General features: G+C 35.5%; 1 protein-coding gene across 5 annotated transcripts in view; it reads left to right on the top strand.

Moving 5' to 3' along the window:
- The window catches only part of ELP4 (elongator acetyltransferase complex subunit 4), a 136,370-nt gene that overhangs the window by 24,285 nt on the left and 91,155 nt on the right, over positions 1-20,930 (top strand). For all 5 annotated transcript variants that reach the window (XM_086892581.1, XM_086892580.1, XM_086892578.1 and 2 more), the window contains exons 4-7: positions 1,755-1,883; positions 6,294-6,433; positions 14,130-14,214; positions 19,054-19,242. In XM_086892581.1, coding sequence (XP_086748707.1) covers positions 1,755-1,883; positions 6,294-6,433; positions 14,130-14,214; positions 19,054-19,242 — 543 coding nt within the window. The remainder of the gene's footprint in view (positions 1-1,754; positions 1,884-6,293; positions 6,434-14,129; positions 14,215-19,053; positions 19,243-20,930) is intronic.

The following is a 20,930-nucleotide window of genomic DNA, read 5'->3' as shown; positions in this document are numbered from 1 at the left end:
ACTTGCTCAAAACCTTTCAGTACAGTGTTCTGTTTTCATTTTGTACTATCTGTCAGAAATCTTTGATTTGAAAGCTTTCTTCCCTGCTCTCTTGCTGGGTAGATGTAATGGAACTCTTGACTAAAGTAATTATTTATTTTTTTTTTTTACTAAAACAGCTGTAATTCTGTAAATTTAAAGAAAACTGTAAATACTAAACCAAAATTTTCATCTTCTTATAGCTTTCCTACCCAGAAAGCCTAATTTTAACAACCATAGTAATGAGTTTACTTTATGCAAGTGTATTTTTTAAGGTGTAAGAAATCTGAAAATATAACTGTACATAATCATTCTCATGAACAGTCATTACCAGGCTTTTACAGTTCATTTGTAAAAGCAAAAGAAATAAAGTAACTTGCTAAAATGTGTGCTTTGTGTCTTTTGCTGAGCTGTTGAAACACATAGATAAAGTTTTTCTATTTCTGCAACTTAATAAAGTTATAAAAGTTTTCATAACTTCCATTGCCTGCTGCCTCAGAGAGTTTAGTGTCCAACACCTGAAAGAGACAGAAGCAACTATCTGAAATCTCTTTTTTTTTTTTCAATAATTATAGATACCATGTTAATTTATGGAAAAGAAACAAAGCATGTATTGTTTGTAAGCCTATGTGTAACACCATATACAGGTTTTCTCTCCTGTGTTAATATTAAATAAGTGTAACACTACACCCAAAATGGACATGTTTAAACCCAAAATGGATGTATTTAAACCCAAAATGGATGTGTTTAAGCCCTGCCTGTGGGCAGTGATTGATGTGTGCCCCATCCTTGAATCAAGATTCTTCTAAAGTTTTCAAATCTGCTTTTTATATGTGTCTAATAGAGATACTGGCTAGCTCTATGTGAGTTTAACCCTTGAGGCATATCACAGTGCTTCCTCAAGAGTCTTTGCTCAATGAAAATACATTTTTGACCTAAGTTTTGCCCTGTTTTAAGCAGACAGAGATTCTGTGCCCTCCAGCTTACAGGGATGAGTGTGATAAAGTTGGATCAGAAAACTTCATTGCACTTTATTTCTCCGGTAGGTGTAGAAGCCCATTGCTTGAATTCTGAATTCATCATGTGGTGTTTGCTTTTTCAGCAATGCAGCAAAGGCAGAAAGTGTACATTAGAAACATCAAAAAAATCCAGAATTAAGTATTCCCCCCTTCTTTTCCTGTGTTTGTGTCCATGAGATATCCATCTTGGCTAGATATCATGCCTAATGGTTAGCAGAAGAGAAAATTCAAACCATCCTGTTAGTGTATCTTTCAGCTGGTGTCTGTTGTGGTCTGTTGGATACTTCTGAAAGATTTACAGGAGCTGACAAAGATCTTATGTCAAAATAGGCTTAAATTTGCTATGCAGGGAGCTTGCCTGCTCTCAGCAATGGAGTAATTTAGGAGATCAACATTTAAAGAAAGATTACAAAAAAAGGAATATGGGTCCTGCTCAAGATGAAGTAGAGCATAAAATGTGGTATTTCCATTCTGCATTCTTTCTTTTACTTCTAGAATTCATTTTTCCAATAACAATTGCATGGGGTTTTTTTCCTGCTCTGTATTAGTGGAGCCAGTCTTTCCAAAGAGTTATTTTAATCAGGCTTTGTTACAGATTTTACAGCTTCCCATTATACTCAGATAACTGTACGATCTAGCTGGAGGGGGGTGTGGATAAAAATCTGAACTGCCATTTCTACTGTAGATAGCTGACATTCTTTTGCATTCTACCTGTAGGAACTTCCAGCCCCTTTGCTTGATGATACCTATGGGAAGGAATTGGGAGATGAAGCAGCAGCTAAGTCTGAGGATTCTCAGGATTCTATGAAAATAGCCTGGCGCTACCAAAATTTACCAAAAATGGAGGTAACAGCTATTTTCTGCTTTCCTCTTGCACTCAAAATTAATTTGAGAAGCAAATTATTTTCAGTAGAATCTAGACAACAGAACTCCTAATGGGTATTGTTACAGGATTGCCTCTTGAGGGAAAACAACACCACTGAATGTTTTAATTACTAGTGATACAAAAAGAGAGGGAATTTGAGAGTTTGCAGGTACTCTAAAACTCAGCACAGGCAATATTAATTTTAAATTGAAAAAAAAAATTAAGTTCCATGGGATTTTTCAATGAGTATTATTAAATTGAGACAGCTTTTTATGAAAGTTTGGATAATGTGCTCACTTACAAACTTGGCCCAAATTTAGTTGTACACAAATTACTTAAGTAGGTTTAATCAGCACGACTTACTAGGTGTCTGCAGTGAAAGTAGTGTGTTGAAGCAAGCTGTTGACCTGCTTATCCATGTGCATAACAACTAAAGCAAGCACTTGAGATTATATCAGCTTCACTGTCACTGGAAACTAATCACTGTGCAGGGACAATGTAAGAAAGAAGCTCAGTGGTCAGTCTTTCAGAGTTTACAGTTGTTAGTGTTTTGTGAATGATCAATCCCCCATGGCTGACTTTCTTACTTTCTTATTTAATCCAGTGGCACATCCAATCTTTAACAAAATTACAGCATTTCTGACAATTCAGAATGAAATCCTGGTTTTGTCTATACATTTTAGTCTGAATTTTAAAATTCTGGTTTAGATGTAGTCATACCTGCCTAGGAAGTTCAGCTGTATTCTTAAAAACATAATTGGAATGTGACAAAATGATCTTACAAGGCTTGGCATGTTTGGTTTTCTGTGAAATTGCACAGACATGGCTATATAGTTGTGTCAGAAAAGACTTATATATGGTGACATGCCAAATCAAACAGCCTCCAGGGTAATCATATAATCTCATCAATTTTATTATTGTGGAGCTTGCTGTGCCACTCTGAACCATCCCCAAAATAATTTGTCTGTTTTAAAATCTAGCAGAGTTCTTTGTACATTGATATGAAAACAATTGAATGTTGTTAACAAATTGTATTCTGATGTCCTAAAAAAATAGAAAAATTATTTTTAAAAGATTTGGTTGGGTGTGCATTCATCTTCTTTAATTTCATAGCAGTAAACACTTCTTCCACTAACGTAATATTTCTTGTAAATGTGTGATGTACGTGCCCTTGATTATTGCAAATTGATTATACAAGATGGAATAAGATGGTCAGTCTTTTGGGGAGAGTTTCCCTTGTTATTGTTGCTTTTTGAGTTTTTGATCATTCTCAGTGGTTGAGGTACAATATTTTTGTGTGTACGTTAAATTTATTCAAAAATTAAAACACACAAAAGTATCAGTCTTAAACTACCTATACTTAAAATTCCTCAGGACATTGTAATTGGTGAAAAAATTGTTTAAAATTGATATTTTTCTATATTTTATACTGAAGTTACCAAAAAATTTTGACTGTGTTCTGTGTTAATTGGATTGGTGATTATACTCCATTGAGGAAAAAATCTGATACTGCCTTGCTACCCATAACAATACATTTAGTTGAATTTAATTGAATTTAATAATTTAATGAACAACTTTGGTTGTGATTCCTTCTTTCAATGTTCCTTTGCTGGTAAAAACCAATGTTGAATAAAATTTCAAGGCATATTTTCCAAACTGATTGAACAAATATGCCAGTGTATTTTCCAAAACTAATGTCAAGTAGTTTCAACTCTGAAAGAGGAAAATTAGCTTTGTTTTCTGCTAGAACTCTAACCATGGTAGCAGAAACTTTTCTGTCCATTTTCTGGCTAAACACAGAGAAAGAATGCTGAGCTAAAGATATCTTCGTGGTATTTTTGATGGTTAATTTGGTCACTGTGTAACAATAGGTTTTGATGGGTAGTTTAGATATTCCCTTTCCATTTATTAGACCCTGTTTAGATTAGCCAGGTACCTCATTTTTGTTCTAATGCATGGTATTTGTATTAGTGCACTTCACAGCTGTCACAGTTTCTCTCTACATATTGCACATACCTTGCATCAGAAAAAAATAGAAGATTTATAAAAAATCTGTTGGAGTGAAAGGCCTTGTTATGCTTGATGTGCCTTTACCAGTTTGTTACTTACATCTGTATCAGAGGTGAATTTATTTTAAACTTTTGATTATATGGAGAGCCTGATTTGCAATGCAAGACAGTGTGAATTTATTTTTCTTCTTTTTTTTTTTTTTTTTGAATGAACTGCTTATGTTCTTGGGGCAATATATAAACTGTCACAGCATGAAATCAATTTTCTGCCTTGATTCATCCTAAATCTGAGATTTCTAGCACATTAGTATTGCAATTAGAAACATTAACAGCAGACGGTCGCATGAAAGCGCGCTCTGCTCGCTGACAATTTAGCGTATTTCTCCTTGTGCAAAACAGGAATCCGGGAAAGAGCTGGCCTGAGCCTCCAGCCCGCTGATAAATTCATCAGCTCAAACTTGAGAGGGATGGCGAGTGTGTGCTGGGCGCTGTGCTAAGGCAGATTATTCATGCTTACTTGATTCAGGTAGGCTTTCCGCGAGCTTCCCGCTAAGCCTGGGAATGCGGGACACTGAGGCCTATTCAGGGCCCTCTGACATGGACCCAGCTTTTATGGCTTTTATGGGGGTTTATTAGTGCCAAATCCCAGGCTCCACCCAGTTTGTAGGCGCTGTGCTCATTCTTTGGAACCAAGAGAGGTTATCACCTACCTTAATCCATGCAGCGGGGTGGATTAAGGACACCAATGTGCCTCAGGATTCTCAAAGAGGATCCTGGAAACTTCTTGTTTCTTCTTTTTTGCTGTCTTTACTAAACTCTATTGGGCCTCACTAAGGATTTGCATCTGAAATGGGCAACCTGGAGCTTTCCTCAATGAAGACATCAGATCAAAGTTCAGTTAGTCAAGGCCTTTCTAAAACATTAAGGGGGCTTGGAAGTACACAATAAAAAGATGAGCTCTGGCAGAGATTGCAGTAAAAACATTCTGATCTGTAATCCGGATAAAGAATAGATTATAGGCCAAAGAACAGCCCCTGTTTAAATTGCTTTCAGAATCCTTGTTTTGAATAAAGTTACATTTTACAATAAAAATATTTAAATTTTGATAGAATGTTTTGTTTTATTGAACTGCCAGCTTTAAAAATCAGATACCAACAAATAAAGTGATACATTGATTTAGAGACCTTGCTTTTCCACTTTTAATTTTTTTTTGTAAAACTGGCATGCCTCTGATGACTACATAATCATAAGCAATTCCATGGGTTTTTTAAATTAAAAACTAATTATTTCTTTTAATTAAAAGTTTGGGTTTCGTTGGTTATTCTCAGAAAACTGTTGTGTTATTGTTACTGTTGATATTCTCTGATAACTGACCAGGCCTAACAACTATTAGCCAAGTAATTTCCAAATATTTACCTTAAATCAAATCATTCTAATTAATCATAACAGTTTAATAAACTTTTGATATAATAGTATCTGCTTGAATATTTTATATCTTTATATATAAATTAAATATTGAATATAAATAATATATTTATATTATATTTTATTATTATTATATTATATCTATTTATTTTTTTTCTATGCTATAATAATCTGGGGTGTTGGAGAGGCTGACTTTACATGTATAATTCAAATAATGTTGCAGGTTCTATTCTGAATGCCATTAATGTGGAACAAACAGATGCATTTATTTCCTCTATTTACTATGTACAACATGTTCAAAATGTGTTTTTCCTGCCCAGGTATATGTTCAATTTGGTTTATGATGTTTTATATATCAAAATTAAGATCTGAGGGAAACATATCTTCATTATGGCAAATCATAGTTATTGCGTGTAATGCTCAACCTACTGTTTATTCAATTTTCAAGGAATTAAAAATAGTTTTAAACTATTTCCTATTTTTCTATAAAAATTACTTTCATGAAGATGCAATAATTTGTTTTTTTCACTGATTATTAAATAAAGGGAAACATTTTCCAGGTGAGCTGAAAATATTTCTGTAGCACCATAGAGTTGTCAGAGACTGAAAAATCTAAGAGGCGGAACACATGATGTTCTGCCCATTTCATAGACCTGGCTTTTGCAAATTTGTGGTCATTTGTCTAGAACATGTGCAAAAATACATTATTTTAATTATCTGGCTGCACTTTGGTACTCCAACCTGGCATAGTAAAGGTTGAATTCTGTGTGAAAAATTCACATTCAAGCATGACAACAAGGGAATGAAAATTTAGTAAATATTATAATGTTTTTGTACTTGAAGCTTTAATTTAAGCTGAATGGGGAAAAACCAGAGGTTTGACATGTATTCCTAGTTAATTACTTTATTTTGACAGATAATAGTTTAAGGTTGTAATCAGTATTGTTGTTTCCACAGGCCAGCCCAACAACATATACAAAGTTTGGCCATTATTATGATGTTTCTAAAAAAATGTCTCCAGAACTATGTCAGTCTGTAAAATGGCACAGTTTTTACCTCCATGAAGAATTGTCTTTCGAGCCTAAAATGAAGGCATGGTAAGTTTCAATACCACGCTGCTGCTGTGTGTAAATAGATTTTGAGTATTGGCAGGAAAGGACATTTTTGCATCAGGCTCGCTGTGAAAACCTCTGTGGTGGTGGAGGGGGGTCAGGAGCAGTTGGGTTATGGGTCCCACTCGGTGCCACACGCCTGGAGTGGCACAGGGACAGCTCAGAGCTCTGCTCCCAGCTGGGGGAGGGAGCAGGTTGGCAGTGACAATCAAGGCAGACGTTACTAGGACAGCCGAGGCTGTCAGCCTAGGTTCAGCTGCTTCAGCCCAGCCCTAGTGACAGCCGAGTGTGGGGACTGGGGAGAGCTATTCCTGTCTGGATGAGAATCCTCCCTGAGCTCAGAGATGGGCTTGTCAGGTGGCTCTCAGTCTTAAAAGGATAGCTGCAGTTTTTAGGGCTTAGGAGACAGGCCATCCTTGACCTACATAGCTTAGAGTGCTAGATCAGATTAGTTTATGATGTGCTTTTACTTCTTACATCCTACAGCTTCTCCTAAGAAAAACACAATATACTGTGAATAAAATTACAATCACTAATTATGTCTTACCAAACATTTCCTATTCAAACTCTTCTTGGAATGAATAACTTATTATGTTTATGTCTGTCAGTAGTGAATTAAGGAAGACTGAGAGGAAATGAGTGACAGTAGCAAAGACTCATATTAGCCTGTAGACACAAGTCCATTGTATCTTTCTTGGAGACACTTCAAGTCAAGTCAAACATTAAGGCTGGGCCAGCAATTTCTTTGTCCAGCCCAGTCACTGAATTTATATAATAGTATAATTTATATCATTTATATGCTAGCTTTATAGATCCCAGTGTATAGGGCCAGCTCCTGGAGGCAGTGTGGGATTCATTGGGATTGATTTCCACTGCAGTGCACTTATATCAAACCTCAGATTTATGAAAGAGGTGCAGTATGAACCACCTTCCATAGAGCTGTAGCAAAGCCAAGGCCAAGTCTCTCTCTAATTCATGTTCTGTGCTACATGATCAAATGTCGCTGCTTTGTGAAGTAAATTCTTGCAATAGTGTAAAAAAAACCCACTTTTAGGACAAAGGAGAGAACTTCTTTCTATAGTAAATATTTGAACCAACTTTGTTTTTGAATTAATTTTATAATTTGTAATTTTTAGTGGCAGAGCAATAGAGGATGAACAAAAAAATATCTGGCAGGTTGCAAGTGTTGTTACAGTTATTGAGTAATTTAACTCTCTCTTCTCTAGCTAATGAGAATGATGTGTCTCAATCCACTAACTATATGGCTAGTATAGTACTAGTTCAGGTATTAAAATCAAATTAACTCATCAGTATAGTATAAGAAATGGACTTTATGCATTTGATTTTATAAGTCTTCTTTAATGCTGATATTGTCCTTATGTGCTAGCCTGATAAAAGTCCATCATTCTTACTATGTGAGTTCTATTCTTTTTTCTTTTTTTTTTGTTTAAATCTAACAGAAAGATTGGATTTAAGTCATTTTCTTGGCAAATTGGTAGAGCACAGAGTGATGAGGTGAGGAAAGTGGTCAGATCAAGCTGGAGTTTGGAATGGCTAATCTGCTTTTCCTCTCCCTGCCACCTCAACATGGGTCTCCTTCAAGAAGCCTCTCCTGAGGAAATGAAGGAATTGTGGTGTTGGGAGTAAAGGCAGCTCCCAAAGTAGCAGCCAGCCACCATTCTAAACATTATCATGCAGTCTAAAAGCTGTATCATAAGGGACAGGGAGGAATAAAAACCACACTGGAAATAGTGAACTCTTAGAAATCTGTAGTAAATGTTGAGTTGTGTAAGTCTCTTTCTTTACAGTAGATCATTTGTCTTCTAACTTTGATTATTGTCATTTCTGACCACAAACGTAGTTGGTTTTGGATTCCCTGTTTTAAAAAGGTTGTGCTAGGTCAGTGTTAAGACAAGGTAGGAAGGGAGAATTTTTCAAAATTACAGTCCCTGATGAAAAGCTTCAAAAGAAGAATGGAAGTTGTTGGAAAAATGGAAGCAGAGTTAAAAGCTGACATACAGAGGGTGTAACTCTGTCTTCTGCAGTCATGGGCTACAGTAAATTGTAGTGGCAGAAATACAGGCTGGAAATATGGAGATGTTTTCCTAATGATTTGCACAAGAAGTTGTCTTGCAGACACAAGTTAGGAGCATTGTAAAATTTCCATCACTGAAAATTTCTAAGGACAAGCTAGGTAAACATCTGTCAGTCTTATTGAGGTCCTTTTCATCCCTGTATTTATGATTCTTTAATTCACATTAGTCATGATGAATTATATCCAATACTATGTATGAATGTTACCAGTTATTTCACTGCTCTCAATGAGTTCATGCTTTTACAGAAAACAAGCAGATTGTACTGCATTTTTTACAAATACTGTGATGAAATTCTGAAAGAAGCATTCTTTTCTCAAGGAATTAAAACAAGCTCAGTCCTCTCAGCATGATTTCATTTTTAAAAGTTTTCTAAAAAGGGGAGGGAAGGGATATTATTTTGCTGTCTCTATTGTTTGGAAAATCAGTTGAATGCTTCAGGTTTTTAAATCTAACTTCAATATATTGTAGAATAGTAAAACTTTCTGTTCCCTTGCTTAGCCAGACAATGATTTTAAAGAAAGTAGTCACACAATAGTCACCTTCCAGTTGAAATCACCAATTTGTATTAGACCTTATCTTGAATTGCCTGAAGGTCCTACTGGGAGCCTGGGCTCTTGCTCTGTGTTGCAGTGAACAAGGAGGACAGCCATGGCTAGTCAGAATGCCTCTACTTAAAGCAAGTCATTTCTTAAGCATATGGTTCTCAGACTATGGATAGAACCATACCCAAGGTACCTTAAAAAAGTAGTGACAGCCTGAAAAGAAATTTAAAAAGGAAAAAAAAAAATTACCAAAATAACTTGAAGTTCAGAAAACCTCTAAAAATATTTTTTTCTTTGAATTTTTTCTTTCTTTGCATTTAAGTTATCAAAAGAAGATTGACAAAAAATAAACAGTGGAAGCTGATAAATCCTTCAAAAAGAAGGAAGCATTTTTTAAAAAGGGGATCATTCATTATTGAAAGAATTTACATTAATAGTCTCTGTATTACGTTTGCAGAAGATTTAATGACTTTCTAAATGGTATACTATACAAGGTACATATCAGTAAAGATATTTCTGAATGAAGTTTTCCCTTGAATTGTGTAGGAGTGCAGACCAAAAGCAGTGATGTGTTGTAGGGTATTTTAAATCCAGGAGTGTTTATCTTTTGTCACTAATCCTGAGGTTGAGAAGGAAGAGCAAACTAATAGTTCTGTCTAGTTTACTGTTTTCCATAAGTGAATGGTATTATTGTTGAGACATAATGCTCCTTTATAGTACCAAAAGTTGCAAAAATTAGGAATTAGCTAAAAAAAAAAGAAACTTTTCTGCCTTCTCCAAACGTTTGCACGTTGTTTTATATTGTGTGTTCCAGTCTAAATATTTATAATGTTGCAGAGTGCATCATGGTTTAGCTCAGGATGAAATAAATTGTTTTAGTTCTGTAACTACAGCTATTTGAAGAGGCACCTTCTCTCAGGTACTCCTCATGGAAGGTTTACCTGACCCAGTGCACACTTCCCACATGAAGGTCATGAGCAGTGACAACCTCATCCTTCTAAAGAAAGATTTTAGAAGCTCAGGGTTTGATTTTTTTATTGCACCTTTTTGATTAAATTATCATACATCTTGATGGGAACTAATTGTTCCCTAAGTGGTGTCCTGTTTGGGTGGGGTTTTTTCTTTTTCCCTGATAGAGACCTGCTACTTTTGTATGTAATTAATGTTCTTCAAAGAATGTACTTAATCCATAACTTGTTTAGATGCATCTAGAATTCACCTTGACCAGCCTTACTTTTCCCTTGATTTTTTTAGTTTTGAAGACCTTAAGTTTCATTTTTCCTCCTTGAATTTTGAAGCATCTCTTTTCCCCACCCTCCTTTTCTTTGGGAAGAGGTAGGGAGCAAGAAGAACAATCTTTCTTTGCTCTGTTTTCATTTTACCACTCCAGGATGTAACAACAGTTTATACATTTATAGCAGAAAATAAACAAGAAAAGGAATGTATCAAATTTTCTTATCAGCTTATACTCACGTGTCAGAAATATGAGTATACTGAACATACATTTTCCAATCCTTGGAAAAAAAAATACTGCATCTTTTAACAAAAAAGATCCTTTGTCATAATGTTTTGAACATGAAAACATAATGTTTTGAACGTGAACATTTGTTTTAACATGAAAACCATGTATTTATAAAAAGGACCAGATCATCCTCATGCTTCTAAGTCTCTAGCATCACATTAAGAAACCTTTTTTATCTCACCTGTTCTTCAGTGAGTGAACTGTCTTTGTAATTGTAGCTAATGTCTTTTTCAAGATAATTACAGTGTTTCCCTTGCAGGATCAGAGATGTAGGGATTTTATATAGGCCAGAAACTCTTGGCCCTTTTGAGAAATCATGTATATTTTTACATGTGTCCCTCTCTGGCTACCCACACAAGCACTTGGTTTCTTTATGGTCTTGGAAAGAAAGGTGATTTTTTGACTCATTATATTAAAACTGACTTTCTCTTTGCAAATAAAAATGAGTTTTGGAGATTATCAACGTCATTTGTTCACCTTAAAGTTTGGATCAGTCCTCCTTTTCTTTCCTGTGCTTTCACACATGTGTGTGTGTATATCTGTTTTTTGAAGAGGGGCAAAATATTACCCTGTAAACTGGGATCTTCCAGCCAGTGTAGATATAACATTTAACAGCAATGTTTGCTCTCCTTTTTGCAGTTCAGGGTTCCTTTTGGGTAATCACTCAAGATGGATAGAAGTTCATTTCCCCATGATAAAAACTAATTGAAGACAGATTGTGAAGCCAGTTCTCCTAAAGGAAGCAGTAAATGGGCCTGAGTGTTTGGTGCCAAAAGAAGGCATAAACCATAAACCTTCTGTGTCTTATCTCATTTTTTATGTTGGGGAAGGGCAGTTTTGTCCAGGTTTACAGGGGTGGTGGGGCTGACTGTTCTCCAGGGGTTGTTGCCAGGATATTGTGGTGTCCTGGTCGCTGCACTGCTGGAGCTGGTACCGAGCAGGAAGGCAGGAATATCCTCCCTGGTGACTCTCTGCATTGCAGGCAACACTTATTTACTTATTTTCTATCTCTGCTTCCAGTCTTGTTCTTCAGGGCAATTACCAAACAAAAAGGTTTGCTAATCAAAGGAACCAAAATAATGAAGTTGTAGTTTTTCAGTTATACTTGTAAATCTTACCTTAAGTGCTTTTCAAAAAGAATAAATTTATCTAGAGTCTAGATTTATCAATAAATTTAGATAAAACAGGTTTGACTGTCTTGCCTAATGGAGTCTCCTTTTCCATAACAAGGCTATTTGTCATACCCTTGATAACCTAACCTTTGTTAACTGCTTGGAAACTATCAGCAGAGAAGTCAGAGCCTTTGCTGTAACCAGGATACCTTCTTGCCAGCTCCTGCTTTATCCATTACTGAAGTGCTAAACAAAAAAAGAGTAAAGAAGGAATTGTTTAAACTCATTATCAAAATCAAATCGTGTTTAGTAACAAAACCAAAAAAAAAAGACTAGAAATTAGAAAATAAGAAATATCTTATTTGCTTCCTTAAATATTTTGACAAACATTGCCAGAAGGGTAATGCAACTTGATTTTATAAACAGTGTTTCTACAATATTTTTCATGTTCTTATTTACATAAGATGGGTCAAATTCAAGGAAACCATGAATATTTTAGGAAGAGGTAGAAGAGGACCTGTTTTGACATTATTGAAAAATCCACACACATTACATAATTTTTTAAAAATTCTTTCTTTGCTGCAAATCTCTTTCTGTTAGATTTATTAAAGATCTATTTTATTTCTTTAACTTTGGGACCCTTTAATCCTGTTAGTGCTTTGGTTATTTTATTCATTTATCCACTAACTTTTAAAAACAAGTTAGTAATGAATTAGAAATTGGCAAATATTTTGATTGCAGTATATTCTCTGACAAAAACATTATCTGTTGTGATAATGCAAAGACACAGAGAGAATTTTGGCTACTGTGAGGGGCTAAAGTTCATCCTGTAAACTGACAACTGCCAGGCAGTGTAGGTAGAACATTTAAAGCCATTTATTTTGCAACTAAACATTGGGAAAGTGATGGACTTCAGAAGTTAAACTTCCCCATTTGAACTATTCCTTTTTTTTGTATAGCAAGGCAGACTTTATGCATGAAATACCATGTTGAGATTATATACTGCCAGTTAATTTTCAGCTCTGAATTTCATAAAGGGTATTAAATTATTCAAGTACACCAGTTTAATCAGTATTCTTCTAGGGTACTAAATCTGAAAGAAAAATAAATAGAGTTTAATTTGGAAACTCCCCTTTGTGTTCATATCAGAGAAAGGTAATCTCTAAATTTTTTTTGACATTGATTATTTCAAAATTCAAATTTATTGGGACCACATGACTTTTTTGATTGTAGATGTTTATAACTTGAGTATATTTGAGGGTTGGGGTTGTGTGGATACCTGTCTTCTTAAAGGAAACATAGATTTTTGAGTTGAAGCAAAAAGACAGATCATTGCAATTCTTACATGCTTCTCAGGAAAGTTGAGTTCTTTCCTGTGCCAAGAGATGAATGCAAGATTATTTGGGTTTATTTATCAGTACAATGTACTTGGTTAGCATTCTAGGCTCTTAGTAAAGTAATGGGAATAATTCCATTAATATTTGGGCCAGGTGGTCTCTCAAGGTGCCTTCCAACCTAAGTTGTCACCAGACCAGACATCCAAAAATTATGAAGCAAATGAGAATATTTTTAGAGGCAAAATTTTAAAAATAACCTGTCATATTTCCCAAGAAGGACAGCAAGTGGTTTGAATCCTCAGCTCTTGCTGGTAGTTAGTGAGAGTGGAAGAAAATGTTGGAGCCAGAAAGATAAAAGGGTTTAAGCTGCAGTGAGGAACCTCAGGCCCAGACACCCAACCCAGTGTGGTCCATGGGGTTGAAGATAACAATGTCTCTTTTGAAAGTGAGCACCTGAATTGCTCTTTGAAAGTAAAGAGTCTGACAAGATGATTTGCTGAACTTCCATTTTGTTTTAAGTCTGCTTAAATCCATTTTTCGCCATCAGTTTGCTTTTGTTTTTCTGAATATTTTCTAAACAATGCATAGAGTAAATGCTGCCTCACAGTTTTTCTGTCATGCAAATAAAATAGTGAAAATGTGTGAAAATTTTCATGGAAAGCCAGCTCTCTTCATCAGGGCATTGTCATTGGAATAACAACTGGGTAGATCTTTGTGGGTTGCAGAAGATTAGCACTGGGCTTTAATGTTTTCAACATTAAGTTGATACATTATATCATTAATCTTCTAGATGTAAGTGAGCCTGACATAATTAAGTTATCTTAATCCCTAGAGATTTTAGCTTTCACTAAATGTCTGAGCACTGAACTAGTTAATATGAAGCAATCACAACTGTTTATAATGTCAACTTTATTCCAAGAGTTTGAGGGGTTTTTTCCTTTTCTGACACCTCTTCCCTATGTGACACTTGCACTGAAAGCTGCATCTGCTCAAATTTATTTCTTATACAGCTGTTAGAGACATATAGGAGAGTATTAAAGTGTGTAAGTAGAATATTTCTTCTTACCAACAGGAGTATGAACAGTGGTTATGCAAGGCTGCTTCAGTCCATTCAGAAGATCATTTCCCAGGAAGGCTTTGATGGCTCTGATCCCCAGGTACCAAAGACCCTCACACTCCTCTCTAATCCTGTTTTCTTGATTTTCAAAGGTGACACAAGGTCTTGCATAAATTATTAAGGAACAAATTGTTTCTAAGCATTGCTAAAGTAAGCAAGCAAAATAAATAGTGTTGTTCATGTTTGAAGGGGTTTTTTGAGTTTTTACCTGTTACAGTTATGCAGGACCATGTGAGAAAGAAATGTAAGACAGCATTAGTAAAATGTCTTTTCTGTGAAATAACCTAATAAATGGATGGCCAAATATAGTATAAATAAATAAAACACATATTCATCTACAATATCTGTTTTTCAGATTATTACTTTAACATAATCTGTTCAAGGTCCTTGAGGTTAAACATTTACCCTTAAACATTCAGAATTTTAATTGTTATTTTAATTGGTGTGAATTTTTTCATTAATTAAATGGTGGTAACTTTAAATAGTAAGCATTGAAAGAAAAGTTAAGAAATAAGAATGCTATTTCAATTTACAAATCAGAACAGCCTATCATCCTTCCAAAAATCTCTGTATTCTTCATAAAACATAATGTGGGTAATCAAAAACATCTCAAGTGCAACAACATAGGGTGAAAGACCTTTTCTAATTTGAGCAGTGCCCTATCAGTTATTCTTTGGTATATTCAGTAAAAGTCCTTTGGAGCTGATGGAAATGATATAATAAATTGTATATATTGATGCTTAATCGAAAGGTAATCATTGCTGTACAACAGAAATGTTACTGCAGTAGAAGTCAGCACAGACACTGGAGAGCCTGAAATGATTTAATAAAAGACTGTGTACCAGTCCAATATCTTAGGAATCATTTTTGCAGGGGAGATGGTGCTGGAAAAGATGTTTTTCTGTCTAAACCACAGCGGTTTAGAAACATTACCTGCACTGAGCACTTTTGTGTAAATGTCGGTGGTTGTGCTCAGCGCTGCCAGAGATGTCTGGGAGGGTTTTGCCTTCCCTTCGGTGGCAGTGCCAGACTGGAGAAGGCCATTGGTCCCTGCCAGGTCCCTCTCCCCACTCTGTGGTAGCCATGGCAACAGGGATGTGTCATCCTCATGTGCAGCACCAGGATGCTCCTCCTGCCTCAGAGCCCTGGGTGACACAAACACCCTGCCAGCCTCCAGCCAGCCAACAGCCTCCTGCCCCAGACATCAGCCTCTTATTGCTTGTTTTGCTTGATGTATAAAATATTATGTATTTTGCTTTTATATATATATATATATAAAAGAAAATCAAGGTTTTTCAGAGCCAGCATTTGGGTGGGTTTTTTTTGCTTGCAAGTAAGGAAAAATTCAACATCACTGATTGTTATTTTCTCTACTTTTTGTCAATCGTTTCAAAATGTCTTACTGGTGTCAATAAAACCAGAACTTTAACTGAGCTGAATGTAACAGTGTATGTTTGCTAAATAATACATATAAGTTTCTAAGGTGAAGCTTTAAAAGTTGGAGAAGTCCTTTTCCAGGCCAGTTTATTGATCTAGAAAGCCATTAGCACTATGTAGTTCTTTCTGTTTCAAAGGAGGTAATGCACATGATTTCCTGGAGTGCTTTCTATTACTTTCTTTTCATATTCCACTTTTTCCTTGCTTTGCACACTGAAATTTTGTACATTTTACATTTTAGAAGTCTCTAATACACACTTCTTAAAGACATGTCCAGACCTGAACGTTGCAGTGACTCAGAACACACCTTGGATCTTTTATTTGCCACATCTCTCAGCAATTCTCTGCTATTTCATATCCTCTTCTGTTTACTGAGCCCTCAGAATTGTTGTTTAAGTAGGTAGGTGTGAAGATTGTAAAGAGCAGCCTGTGTTCTTCTGGACCTGTATATAATTGCCATATATAATTATAAAAGCTTCTGGGAAGTTTGATCATGTACACACCCCCACTCCCAAATAATCCTCTACCTGACTGGTAAAACTTTCAGATATTTTTGGCTACTTTCACATCGATTATGCCAGTGATACTTAGATTTATTCCTTTATTTGAAGAGGGGTGTGAAGAAAACTGAGCAGAATGTGAGTCACCCAGCTCTGAGAGATGGTTTAACACAATTAGGAAGATTAGTGAAAACTACCATTAGAGGTTTAGTAGGCCTTTGATAAAATGGTCAGGCATCTCCAGGACCTACAACAGTTAACATTAGTTTTATAGAACCATCTGCAGGTTAATTTTGTTTTTTTTTACTGTCCTGCATGGCTCTGTGGACCTTAGGACAATAATTCCTGTTTGAGGTATTGGGATACAGAAAATTTTGGTCAAAGTTGACCAAAGCTAAGCTATAACCTATTTATTCCCACTGGCTGGAACACCTTTGCCAAGGTCTAATTGGAAAATCAGAGTTTGAATTACCTATAAGCTACAAATACAAACATCATGTTTACATCCTTTTTAAAACCTCTCAGTAACTCTTTGCTGCTGATCATTAAGTGGGAATCCTTCATAAACTGATCATGGCATTAAGTTATATAGAATAGTTCTTCTTTGTTTCAGAATATCTTGGGGTTTTCATGTTTGACATCAGAGCTTTAATAGGCAACTATTTCCTTAACATTTCTTTTGTATACTTTGGAGGCTTTCAGGGTAATTGTTGGGGAGGATTGTTTGTTTTTTTTGTTGGCTTGGAGTTGGGTTTTCTGAATTCTTCATAATCAGAATTTCTGCTGCCAAATCAAACACTGTTACAAAAATTACATGAAAAAAAAATTAAAACAAGAAATTAGAAAATAAATCCAAACTTTCAGACTAATGTGAATATAAAAGATCTGGTGGTATATCTAAAAAAAAAGTTATCCTACTCTTTACAGCAGGCTGGTTGTGGGAGAATATATTAGACTTAAGCTTTTCTTATATTTCAGTTGTGAAATAAACTGTCAAGGCTATGTAGGCCTGACAGAATTATACTGGTAGAAGTTCTATTACTGGCCAGATAAATACACCTGATATTATCTGGTGTTTGGATAGCTTTATCTTTTACTACTCTTATGATTTGATGTTGTGAAATAAGCATCTGTCATCCTCTCTCCAGTAAGAGAACAGTTTTTTCCTTCTCTATGTTGTTCTTATGGATGTTACTCATAAGAAAATTTTTTTTTCTCATTTTAAAAGTTTCTGTAAGTTTTATGTATGTATGTGTTGAAATTTTGAAATAGTAGAACACTTTCTCTGCCTGGTTAATATCCATGATATGTGGATAAAACAGTTCTCTTAAATGCCTGTTTTTTTTCCTGTTGCTTAAGTGCACATCAGGAACTGCCTGAATCTCCTCTGATCAGAAGTCAAAGAATATTATACTAAAACTTCTCTTTTTGCTATTCTTTTTAAAAGTGAACATCTGATCCTAGGGGATACCACACAGAGAAGTCAAGATTGTGTTGTATTAGCCTGTTCTGTTTTCTTGATCTTCATCCAGTAGCGTAAAAATTCACTTTTCGTAGCTAAAGCCTAAAAGCCTGCAAAGCCTGAGACTAAAGAATCTCCCAGAGCTGAACCATAGATTGCTTCCCCAGAGCCTGGAAGTGAATTGGCAGATCAGCTCCCTGTGTAAGACACACAAGTGGGTAAATGCAGAGCCACGTGGGACCGTGTGTGTCACAGCCCAGGCTCTGGCAGCCCCTTATGGATAAGGAAGCATTTGGAAGAGGAACCTCTTGTCAAAACCTTTCCTCTGGATTTCCAGAGCCAGCTGTGCTTGATAGTTGCTCTTTATTCCAGCTGTTAGAAATCAATATCTACAGTTTATCAAAACACCTTTTTGTAGTGAAAAGTACCTGCAAGATTTTACTTAACAAAAAAAATATGTATATATATCTGTGTGTATATAATTTGAGAAAGGTGATCTTTAAGTATGAATCCTGAACTCCAGAAATGTTTCTTTGATCACCTTGTGCAGGAAGTCTTTCAACAAGGGAGTTCATTGTCTCTCTCTCAGCTATTGATAGCAAATATTTCTAAAATCTTTTCCAAAGATCATCGGGAAAGGTCACATCGTATAAGCAGAAATGAGAGTTGTCATCATGAGAGATATCATTTTTGCCATAAACAAATTACAACTTTGACTTCATAATCTGTCCCTTGAGAAAAGGAGCTTCATTTTAGCCACTGCCTCCAAAGCAGACCAGAAACTCACAAACTCAAAGTGTGGTGTGAGAAACTAAAGAGAAAATCTGCTGATGTCCCCATCAGACTCTGGGTTTCCACAGCTGCGTCTGCAACTTCCTTTATTACCGGGATGGAGGTGAAAGGAACATAAATGATGCTTGGAGATTTCTAAGACAGTGACAGGCCCATGTGTTGGTGAGTTAAGGCACTGACCTTCCTCACTCAGAAGGAGCAGAAAAAGTGGAATTGGAGCAAACACTCAGAATAGTCAGGTTGTGAAAGTGATGCAGCGGAAAGGTGAAAATAGAGGGAGAAGTTGTGTTTGATTACTCCCAGGCACTTTCAGCAAACTGTCTTAGAACTGGGAGAAAATACTCTTCTACATGCTTTTTAAGACAGTGATGGAGGAGAGAAAGGATATAAAAGGTCCTAGAGTTACTGGATTTGATGTTAGAATATGCTTGTATTTAGCTGGTTAAAAAATACAAATTAGTAGTTCTCAGTATTTCCATGTGTCTGTTACATTTGTACTTATCCATGATATCTAAGCACTGAAAAAAATCCCATTCCATTTGCAATTTTTATAAGATCAATTGAGATTACCATGATTACATAAAATACACAATTAATATGCACATGCATTCTAGAAATTGTATTCCTCCTAGCCTTTAAAAAATGACTTTTTTTTTTTTTTTACTTTTTTTTTTCCCCTCTCCAACAGAAAAAACAAAGGAATGTTTTGAGGATAGGAATTCAGAGCCTGGGTTCCATATTATGGGGTGATGGTGTTTGTTGCAGTGATAATCCTGAAGATCCTCATAGCTTGACAAAATTTCTGTATGTTCTTCGTGGCCTGCTGAGGAAGTCTTTGTCAGCCTGCATCATCACGGTGCCAGCTCACCTTATCCAGGTAAGAATGCTGCTTTTGCTGGATTTCAGAGCTGACACATCACTTAGCAAAAGTTTAAACTTATGGTAAGAAAACAAATGCCAATTGTGGACATTTTAAAAAGTCTTTTTGTTCAAAGTGTGAACTTAAAATGTGACTATATCTTATGTTTTTGTGGGAGAGTCATGCTGCAAAATCTACAAAGATGTAAGTATAAAATTATTTTAGTAACAGTTATGCCAAATGTGGGTCTTGCTCCTTTTTTGAAAAACTGTCAATATTTCAGTAACTGTAGAAAAACAAAGAAAATGCCTGTAGTAATCTCTTTTTCAGATATTTTTACATCTCCATGCACTTTCCCAGTGCTTTCAAAATGCTTTTTGGAGTATTAATACAAGGCTTTTCAGTCCACTGTCTTTATATAAAATGCTCATTGTGATGATATTTGATCTTGTTTTTAAAGCCAGGAATTGAAAGGTACAGGTTTGCTCTATAAGTCTAATTTCCCTTTGTATTGGGACGAGGAGTAAACCAGAGTCATCTTCCCAACTGCAAAATCAGAAGCAATTAACAGCATTGTTCCTGATAGTATATGGAGACTTAAATATATCTTCTGAAAATAAACTTTTTTAACAAAAGGGAAAATGTAGACAGTCTTTTGTTCTGTGAGTGGTACTGTAACTTACAAAAGCAAAATCATTATTCACAATGAACAGAGAACCTGTAATTTTAGATATTTGATTTGATTATAGTAAAAAAGTACTGGATAAAACCTCATATTATGCAAAATATTTTCATAGTAGGTGAGTTTTTCGATAAATTAAATCCTAGCTTAGGTAGGTACACGACTCACATATATTGCATATTGTTAAAGGTTGCTGAATGCCTGCAAATGTTATTTATTTGGATACTAATGCAATTACTCCTTTGAAAATAAAGAAGGTCGATTTTCTAGTTTTACCATTGTAGTCAAAAGTGTGTTAATATTTCTCCTCCATCTCCTTGCTTATTATTTTTAAATAATAATTTAGAATAATTCAGAAAGAAAGACAGTTGAATTTAGTGTAAGAAATAGAATTTATGAATGTAAAATTATCATCCTACTTCTTACATACTGGACATGCCTGTCCATTACTGGGACGTACAAACCCTTTCCATTGTAGTCTTCTTTATACATCATGCCAATAAAAAGTATATTTGTATACTTAGAGAAGTACAGAAGTGCCTGTAAGAAAAAACTGAGGTTTGTTTCAAACTTTTTTGAGAAGTTGATTATTGGTTTGTGCTTATAAATTCCAGGGAGTTAGGATTGAAATTATACCTCATTTTTTAAATAACTGAGTTTTTAATTTTAACAGTAAGTGCTAGAATATTCTGATTATTTTTTTTTTTTTTTAAGAAAGAAACATGCACAGAATCATTGCTTAGCTGTCCTAAACAAACAGGGGCATTAATTTGGGTTTGGTTTTTTTTTTTTTAAAATTACAAAACTTGGTGTAGCCTTCTTTAAGCACCGCAGCGCGGAGAGAGCTGTCATTAGGAGGAGCAAAGCTGCTGAGGGTTCCTCCTAGCCCACATTACTGAGTTCCCAGAGCCCTGCTGTGTAGTTGTTGCCCTCTCCAAGAAGCCTGTTAAAGAGCCCCTGGGAGCATGTGTCCAGCCTCCCTGGCACTGCTTAATTGGTGAGGCTGGCGAGATGAGAGGACAGG

This window comes from Cyanistes caeruleus, chromosome 6, assembly GCF_971803275.1.
Source record: "Cyanistes caeruleus chromosome 6, bCyaCae1.hap1.1, whole genome shotgun sequence".
NCBI lineage: Eukaryota > Metazoa > Chordata > Aves > Passeriformes > Paridae > Cyanistes > Cyanistes caeruleus.
This window is presented reverse-complemented; position numbering and strand designations above follow the sequence as displayed.